General features: G+C 46.0%; 1 protein-coding gene across 1 annotated transcript; it reads left to right on the top strand.

The window, feature by feature from the left end:
• The first annotated feature begins 2,068 nt into the window (after positions 1-2,068).
• Positions 2,069-9,454, top strand: LOC114603013 (chymotrypsinogen 2-like). The gene is made up of 7 exons (XM_028741734.2): positions 2,069-2,274; positions 2,823-2,926; positions 4,293-4,372; positions 5,198-5,276; positions 5,663-5,843; positions 8,454-8,587; positions 9,256-9,454. Exons 1-7 carry the CDS (start codon positions 2,223-2,225, stop codon positions 9,415-9,417), a joined length of 792 nt encoding a protein of 263 aa, XP_028597567.2. The 5' UTR covers positions 2,069-2,222; the 3' UTR covers positions 9,418-9,454.
• Positions 9,455-9,748: the final 294 nt, after the last annotated feature.

The raw sequence follows: 9,748 nt of genomic DNA, 5'->3' as shown, positions 1-9,748 counted from the left end.
CACCCTTTCTGCCGGCTGAATTTACACTGGGTTGCTAGATGGTGAGACTGAACTTGACAGCCTTGGGATTTGGCCTAAGTCCCCCCGATTCCAGCCACGGAACACAGCTTCCTGGGGACTTATGATAACCTGAAATTTACCAGGCTTGGCTCAGCTGCAGTGGAGGGGATATGGTGGTGTATCTCTGACTGAGCCAAAGAACAGGGCGTTAATCCATCATAACCTGACTGTGCCAGGAAACAGCCAGAGGGCTGCTGGATTCTAAGCCAATCACCCCAGTTTATGATTTATGTAAAAAATAATAATGCTTGATACTTGGTGTTGAGTTCTGTATATTGATTTTTCTTTGTATTTAAAGCTTTAATAAATCTCTCTCTATACACACACACACACACACACACACACACACACACACAGGCAACTGCTTTACCTGTTGGCAGAACACAGGTATGGAACCTGCTGGATAGAGTTAGCTGAGGGCCTGTAACCCCACACAGCTGTGCCTCCTCCTCAATGTCATCCCTGCGACACACCTGGCTTCTGTCAGCTTTCCCAGGGAACACCTGGTGCCTGACGCAACTAGTCCTCCTGGCTATCAGACAAACCTGGCTGGAAAGCTGGAAGGACAGCAGCATGGAAACCCTCAGGCACATAGCCCATCACAGTGATGCTCAGACAGTGTTTGGGTGGGCACTCCCGCATTACTAAAAATTGCACAGGTTAATTTAGGCACATAGAAATAATTACTATCATTTAAACCAATATACAATAGCGAGGAAGACTTTAACCAGTCTGCTGTCCAGGTGCTGACAGGCAACTTCCAAGAGTCTTCCTTAGGCTTCTTTTTCTTTAAACTAGCCTTCAGCCAGATTGTGCTTCAAAGAGAGGACTGTCCTCTGACAGCTCTTCAGATAGAGGGAAGGCTGCCCTCTGTAAAACATGATACCCTAAAGCTCTAGTCCAAGAACCTTGGGATTCCTTGGAAGTGGACCAGAGTTTCTCAGTTAGAAAAACAGTCATGCACGGCTGTACCTGCAATGGGGCCTGGCCCCATACAGACATTTTACTCCCTGCCAAAATGACATCCTTAACCCCCCCCCCAACTAAATTCAATCTCTTGACCCGTTGCTTGCTGAGATACAAAGAAAAACATTCAGGAAGAGATCTACCTAGTGGTTCACTATAATAAATTCTGTTGTCTTCTACTGTTTTGGCCAACAATTGCAAAGATGTTGAGATAACTGGCAAGGACAGTCCTCTTTATTTTTCAAATAAATTATTTTTTAATTTATTCACACAGGTGCATATGTTTAGGTACATTAGGCTGCATGTGTTTATGTTCTGAGCTGTACTGCAGTGGTTTCTTGCACCCAACACCCCCTTCACTGCAACATTGCTGACTAACTTCCTGCATGAATAACAACCTTCATATCAATTTTCTTCCACAGTGTGCTGGGAATGTTGGGTATGTTCTGTGACGCCCACCTCTCTGTGTTCGTACTGGATACCCAGTTGGACTGACTTTTCTGTGTGTGTCAAGCTCTAGAATTATCTGCTGCAGCACCCACCGGAGGTTCCTCAGCAAATAAGAACATGAGAGCCCTCCTGGATCTGGCCAAAGGCCGATCTAGTCCAGCACCCTGCTCTCACAGTGGCCAACCAGGTTCCTGTGGGAAACTAGCAATGTTGAACTGAGCACAAGTACACCCTCCCCTCCTGTGGCTTCCAGCAACTGATAGTCAAAAGCATTGCTGCCTCCAGTGGTGGAGGCAGAGCATAGCCATTGTGGATAGTAGCTGTTGACAGCCTTCTCCTCCATGCAATTTGTCTAATCCTCTTTTAAAGCTGTCCAAGTTGGTGGCCATCATTGCCTCCTGTAGGAGTGAGTTCCACAGGTTAACCATGCACTGCAGGAAGACAACCAATCATGAGGTCTCCAGTCTCGGAGGAACTGCCTTCCCCTCAAACCCTTTTTACTCCACCTCCTCCTTGCCTCAGAGACCAGCTGGCACCTGTCACTGCCCTTGAGCCAGGTCACCTGGGCCTTTGCCCACAGCCTCCACCAGACCTATGCCATGGAACTTCTTGCTTATCTTCAAGGTCCTACGATAACAGGAGGCTGGAAAACCAGCTTGGCTTGGCTTTCGCCTGTGCCAGCTACCTCACAACATATATAAGGATTTGCAGCCCTTGCTTCATTCCCAACTCTTTCAAGAAGCAAGATGGCTTCCGTCTGGTTCCTGTTCTGCCTGGCCTTCCTTGGTGCTGCCCATGGTGAGTGCCTTGTAAGAGGCCAAGCAGGAGGAGGAGGAGGCAACTCCAACCCCCCTCCTTTGACATGCTGAGAGATCGGCTCCACAGCCCCCCTTTCCATACCTCTACAGGAAGTGCTGCCTGTGTGGCTCACTGCTTCAGGTCAGGGGTTGGCGTCTGTGGGAGGGTCAAGAGATGCAGTTCATCATCCATGGGTTGACTTCACTGCTTCTCCAGCACCCATGGGAATAGATGCTGCACCTCCGTCTCCAACCACAGAACCATGACTGAAGTTTCTAAAATGCTCAAGTCCTACCTGCCCATCACACACTCTAACTTGGCTGAAGTCCCCTGCCATTATTCTGTGGCAAGCAAGGACCACTCTCCCCTTGTCTTTTGTTACTTCACATGTTGCAGGACTGAGCCTTGGTATTGAAAACACAGTGCAGGGGGCCAGTCCCTGGTGAAACCTAAACTCAGATGAAGCTGTGCACAGATTTAGTTTACACCCAGGGATAGGGAGTCTCTCCTGGGTTAAAAACAAACAAACAAACCTGATTTCTTCCCAGGTTGTGGCACTCCAGCCATCCATCCGGTCTTGAGCGGCTATTCCCGAATTGTCAATGGAGAGGAGGCAGTCCCTGGATCGTGGCCCTGGCAGGTATCCTTGCAGGTAAGAAGAGCCCAGCACACTTTGCTCTGGCTGGAGACCTGGAATAATAATAATAATAATAATAATAATAATAATAATAATAATAATAATACCCTGCCCATCTGTCTGGGTTTCTCCAGCCACTCTGTGTGAACTGAATGAGAAAGGTGGGGGCAACATAAAGTGCTTCTTCATGCAATGCACAATTAATTTGTGGAACTTTCTGCCACAAAATGTGGTGATAGCCACTGGCTTAGTCCATGGGTGGGCTCCTCCAGATACAAGTCCAGCACCTGACCTCTCCTTGTGGTACACTGGGGTGGCCAACAACCTTTTTGGGGCTGAGGGCCACATTGACCTATGGTCAGCCCTCCAGGGGTTGCAAGTCAAAGTGGACATGGCAAGCACTCTGGTCCTCAGGGTTACTTTCGAAAAGGCTTCCCCATCAGCTGTTCTGCACAATTTAAAATCAATTTTGAGGCACTCTTGGGAAAACCACAAAATGTATCTGATCATTACAGTAGGGAACACCTATAGGAGTAGTCAGTATGCTTAATTTTTGTAGAAAAGAATAATTATCTTTTTATGGACAGTTTGGGGGAGGAAGTGGGGAGCCACCAAAAGCCTTTTGGTATTACAGCAATGAGCATTTGGTAAAAGAATTGAGACAACCGTGCTTAGTGGAACAGGGACAGAGAGAGTGTGTGTTCACATCAAGGGAAGTAATACTACTGCTCTATTCTGCCTTGGTGAGCCCCCTCACCTGAGAATCCTTGTCCAGTTCTGGGCAGCAATTTAAGAAGGATATTGACAAGCTGTAACATGTATAGAGGAGGGCGACCAGGATTATCAAGGGCCTGGAAACCAAGCCTTTGAGGGGACGGAATATGTTTAGTTTGGAGAAGAAAAGACTGAGAGGTCAGATTGTAGCCACCTTCAAATATCTGTCACATGGAAAATGCAGCAAGCTTGCTTCCTGTTGTCCTGGAGCAGGCTTCCTCAAATTCGGCCCTCCAGATGTTTTGAGACTACAATTCCCATCATCCCTGACCGCTGGCCCTGCTAGCTAGGGATCATGGGAGTTGTAGGCCAAAAACTTCTGGAGAGCCGAGGTTGGGGAAGCCTGCTCTGGAAGGTAGGACAAATGGTTCAAGTTACAAGAAAGGAGATTCCAACTAAACATTAGGAAGAACTTTCTGATGGTAAGAGCCATTTGACAGTGAAACGGACTACCTAGGAAGATGGGAGACTCTCCTTACCTGGAGGATTTTAAGCAGAGGTTGGGTTGCCATCTGTCAGGGATTACTGAGCTGTGATTCCTGCACTGCATGTCCAAGCACTCGCTGGGTCCTTTCTATCTGCTCACATGTTCCCCTCAATCCTTCAGGACAACACTGGCTTCCATTTCTGCGGAGGTTCTCTGATCAGCGAGAACTGGGTGGTCACCGCAGCCCACTGCAACGTCAGGTAAGGGAGGCTATGTCTACAACCCACTTCTAAGAAGAGATACTCTGGGGCTCAGGATAAAGCCAGGAAGCCAGACTTGCTGAAGCCCTAGCCCTGTAATCCTAGAGGGATGTGTGTGTGCCGGTGGTGAGCGAAGTGTACTCTGCACGCACTCAGAGGCACACTTTACTTTTCATAGTGTTTCTCAGAGATTCCGAAGTCAAAATCTATTTCTAAATGCACCACAATTTTGTTCCGGTGCTCAAAGTGGAAGAAATAAAGATTGTCACATTTCCCAGGCAGGATTGCCAACTGACCGGCAGAGGTGGGCACAGACACCAACCCAGAATGCTGCTGTGTCCACAACAGCAGATGGATGCCCAGGAATCAGAAATGGAAGCTTTTCAAAGGAAGCCCATGATAGCAGCTGCTGTCCCTTGACATTGTGTGGCTCAGGTGTATTGCGGGATGTTTAAGTGGCAGCTAGACCCAGCCAGTTATGAAAAAACATATATGAAAGGAGGGTCCAGGGAAGGCATCAGCAAGAGTGCTGGTAGCTGTCCAAGGATGCCAAGTTCTGACACCGATTCCTAGCCTCAGCTGAGAACTATGAAGGTGCTGGTACAAATCTTACCTTTCCCAAATGTAAGGGTCGCCTTAGGCAAGCAGTACTCTTCCTGCTGCAGATCACCCCCCTCCACACACCAGCAACTTGGGCATAACAGTACCTGCCTTACCCCGCAGGGCTGTTGTAGTGGTTGTTGAGATCATGTATATGAAGCACTTTGGCTGTATTTCTCAGCACGGTTGACTAATGAATACTATCAACTGCTGCCCCTGCTGCAGGACAAGCCACCTGGTGGTTTTGGGTGAATTTGACCAACACAATCCTGCTGAAGACGTTCAAGTCATCAAGATTGCCCAGGTAGGTAGCACAAAATTGACCTTCCCAGACCTCAGGTGCTCCTTGCTCTCTCTGTGTGTATCAAAATACCAGGCCAAAGTGCTGCTAAAATGCGAGTGGATAGCAGTGGAGGTGTACACACAATAATCAGTCTTTAAAGTGGGCATCATTGGCTCAATTAAACTAAACAGTTTTAATTGGATTTTGAATAAACATGCCATTAACCATTGCTGTTTTTGATTTTAATGTATTATCTTCCTTATTATCTTCCTCTGCAAACCACTATTCTTTTTACAGGGTGGCATGGGGGACACTGGATATGAGTCTATGAAACCAAGGGAGCAGTGCCCCCCCCCAAAAAATTTGGGAACCACTGGCTTAAACTAAACTGCCTCCTTCTTTGACAGGTTTTCAAGAACCCCAAGTTCAACCTTTTCACAGTGAAGAACGACATCACCTTGTTGAAGCTGGCCACCCCAGCCCAGCTGACGGCTCGCGTGTCTCCCGTGTGTCTGCCCCAGGCCACAGATGACTTCCCTGGGGGCATGACCTGCGTTACCACTGGATGGGGCCTTACCAAACACACGAGTAATTTTTATTTTTATTTATTTGTTATGACATTTATATTCCACTTTTCCTCCAAGGATCTCAAGGTGGCATACGTACTTCTCCCTCTCTCCATTTTATCCTCACAACAATCCTGTGAGGTAGGGCTAGGCTGAGAGAGACAGTGACTGGTCCAAAGTCACCCAGTGGGCTAAATGGCTGAGAGATTTGAACTGTGGTCTCCCAGGTCCTTGTCCACTACTCCACACTGGTAATATCTGGGCACTGCCTTTATAGTGGCACCTTAGTTCTCAAACTTAATCCGTTCCGGAAGTCCATTCCAAAACCAATGCATTCCAAAACCAAGGTGTGCTTTCCCATAGAAAGTAATGCAAAGTGGATTAATCCATTCCAGGCTTAAAAAAAAAAACAGCCCCTAAAAGAGCAATTTAACATGAATTTTACTATCTAACAAGACCATTGATCCATAAAATGAAAGCAATAAACCATGTACTGCAGCCACACAATCAACCAATCAATCAGTAGCTGAACTAGGTTCCACACAGTCACAAAAACAAAAAAAAAGAGCCGCAAAAAGGCAAAATAAATAGCAAAAACAGACAGACTTCAACGTAACACTCAAAATGGAAGTGTAGCACTCAAATTGGAAGTGTAACACTCAAATCAGAAGCGTAACACTCAAAACGGAGCACGTTCAGCTTCTGGAAAAAGTTCGCAAACCAGAACACTTACTTCCAGGTTTGCAGTGTTTGGGTTCCAAGTTGTTTGAGTACCAAGGCAGAAATATATAAAAAAATAAAATTAAAAAATTAAAAAACATTGTCCAGTAGCACGTTAGAGACCAACTAAGTTTGTTCTTGGTATGAGCTTCCGTTTGCATGCACACAAATGCTCATACCAAGAACAAACTTAGTTGGTCTCTAAGGTGCTACTGGACAATTTTTTAAATTTTATTTTTATTTTTATATATATTTCTACTGTGTCAGACCAACACGGTTACCTACCTGAATTGAGTACCAAGGTGTTTAGAACCAAGTTACTACTGTACTTGAAAATAGGCCATGATGGTCTTGACCCAGGTTTTTATCAGCCTGCCATGTATCCCTTTTGTGGGAACTGGGTGATACAGAGCAGGGGGTGGCTAATTTGTGGTCCTTCAGATGCAACTGGACTACTTCCATCATTCCTCGCCACTGGCCATGCCTGGAAGGCATACCCTCCAATGAAAATAGGGACGTCCAGTACTATGTTTCTAGAAAAAGTGGTTCCGGAACTCACCATGAACACCTCCCTCATTCTCTTAGAATGGCAATGGTGCCCACCTGAGAGGTGCCGGAACTAATTTCCAGTGAGTTCTGCCTGAAAAATAGCCCTGGGGACGCCTATTCCATACTCTCCAACATTTCTCCGATAAAAATAGGGATGTCCTAAGGAAAAGTGAGACATTCCAGGATCAAATCAGAAACTGGGATGGCTTCTGTAAATCTGGGACTGTCCCTGGAAAATAGGGACACTTGGAGGGTCTGGGCAGGGCTGAACATACTTTCTTTACTTACTTCCTTATAGTATTTATAGCCTGCAATTCATTAAATATTTTCAATCTTGGAGTGAAAACAAACAGAAAGAAACAGCAATATGCCAAAACTGCAAAACTATTTTTATAATAGGTCCAATAACAACCAATTAAGCATTCTATCATAAGGCAAATAAGCAGAACAGCAATGACGACAAAAACCTGACATTTCCAATTTAACCAAATTCTGAAGTAAAAGGAAACACAGAACGGTCAAATACATTATTATTATTATTATTATTATATTTATTTAATTTCTATACCTGAAGGTCTCAGGACGGTTCACATAAAAAATCAGATACATAAAATCAAAACAAAACCAACAACCCAATAAAACCCCCCCCCCAAAGGAATTAGCACATTAACCAGCCAGGGGTGTTAGCAACAGTTCCCACCCTATTTTTCACTTGCTTACTCACCCCACCCCATTTCGCACGCAAAAAGGGCTCCCCTCTGTGCCAACAGACTCTCGCTTTTGAGCAACCTAGCACCTTCCATCCCCCCCCCCCCCCAATTTCATGTGCCCAGTTCTGTGGAAAACTCTGTTGACAATAGATTCGGCAGGCGTCTTCTGTGCTAACTTTCAAACGCCTACTGAAAACTGTTCTATTCCGCACAGCCTACGCAGGCAGTTAAGAGTGACATCCTTGCACTGTGGTTAACCAGTGTCTGCTTTTTCACCTTTTTAATGTTTCTTGTTGTACGGTTTTATTTATAATTGTTGTAAACCACACTTGGTATTTTTAAAATGAATATCAGTATATAGATATTTGTATAAATAAACATGTAGGTATGTATATGAAAACTAGGGTTGCCATATTTCAAAAAGTAAAAACAAGGACACCCTGAAAGTTGTTGAACCTTTTTTTTTTTTTTTACAAAAATGTCCCCAAAACCGCAACTTTTCAATTGACATGCCTAAGATCCAGGACAAAGTGCTGCCTTTGGGAAATTCCCCCAGATGTCAATTCCGTCTTTCAAATCCCGGCAATGTCCAGGAAAATCCGGACATATGGCAGCCCTAATGAAAACTCCTCCTCTCATTTGTTCTTTCCTAGACAAGGACACTCCGGATAAACTGCAGCAGGTGGCCCTCCCTCTGCTGACCAATGAGCAGTGCAAGAAATATTGGGGGGCTCGCATCGCTGACGTCATGATCTGTGCTGGTGCCGCAGGGGCTTCCTCTTGTATGGTACGTCCTCCCCTACTACCTGAGCTGCCCTCCCACCACAAGGTACCCCCTCCCCAAAGCCCACCCACCTTCTCTCAGCCACCACAGCAGTTCCTGTCTGAAATGAGGCACCTGCTATCTCCCCCTTGCATCTTGCTGGCCTCCTATTTCTGTTTTTTCCTGGCCATGGAAGACTGTGTACCAAAAACACAGCCGTCCCCCACAGCCATTCGTGAACCAAAACACACTCATCCAAATTTTGCTGTGCCAAGTCAGGTGTACAAAAATGCATGTACTAAAAAGCAAAGTGTGCCTCAGAATGCACATATTAGTGAAAACAGCATACACACCGAACCATTAGATCTGGGAAAATATAAACAGTAGAGGGCAAAGGCTTTGCAAAAAAAAAAAAAAGGTGTACATGAGGAGAAATCCCAACAAAAATGCTGGTGGGGAATGTTCATGAGGACTTTAAAATAATTGCAAACGGATGTGGAAATGTGGAGAACTGAACTTAAGATTGGAAAATGTGAGAAACCAAAATGGACACATCTGCCCATCATACCTCATGTGTCGCAGGAATGAGGCCTTTCACCATCACTCATCTCCTGACATGGAAGTTGCCAGCTCCCACCTTCCTTTCCTACAGAACCTCATTTGACACTCTGGCTTTGGTTGTTCCCCTACAGGGTGACTCTGGTGGCCCCTTGGTGTGCCAGAAGGATGGCGCCTGGACCCTCGTCGGGATTGTCTCCTGGGGCAGCGGCACTTGCTCCCCATCCAGCCCAGGGGTCTATGCCCGAGTGACTGAGCTCCTTCCCTTTATTGAGGAAACACTAGCTAAGAACTAACTTAATTCTCTTTGACTTCAGAACAATAAAACCAATATCTGCCATCATTGTTTGTGTTTCTTCTATGCTGTTGTGTTCAGGTCCTGGTTGCAGGCTTCGCGCAGACACCTGGTTGGCCACTGTGAGAACGGGATGCTGGACTAGATGGGCCATTGGCCTGACCCAGCAGGAAGGCTCTTACATGCTTGAGCTTCAATGCCACACATAGCATGAGGTGGCAGAATTCTGGCCTGTTCCACATTAGTTGCAGGTGTGGCGTGACTCATACACTGAATGCAAACCCATGCCAACAAGCAAACCTCTTTGCATGTTATCAGTTCTAGGCAGGGGC

Source organism: Podarcis muralis, chromosome 7 (genome assembly GCF_964188315.1).
Source record: "Podarcis muralis chromosome 7, rPodMur119.hap1.1, whole genome shotgun sequence".
NCBI lineage: Eukaryota > Metazoa > Chordata > Lepidosauria > Squamata > Lacertidae > Podarcis > Podarcis muralis.
Note: the sequence above shows the minus strand (reverse complement) of the source record. Positions and strands in the feature narration are given on the sequence as shown.

Bases quoted from the DNA above. Each gene is read 5' to 3' on its own strand.
- LOC114603013 (XM_028741734.2), top strand. From the start codon at position 2,223: ATGGCTTCCGTCTGGTTCCTGTTCTGCCTGGCCTTCCTTGGTGCTGCC. The intron at 2,275-2,822 runs GTGAGTGCCTTG...ATTTCTTCCCAG, and splicing joins CTTCCTTGGTGCTGCCCATG to GTTGTGGCACTCCAGCCATC. The intron at 5,844-8,453 runs GTAATTTTTATT...GTTCTTTCCTAG, and splicing joins GGGCCTTACCAAACACACGA to ACAAGGACACTCCGGATAAA.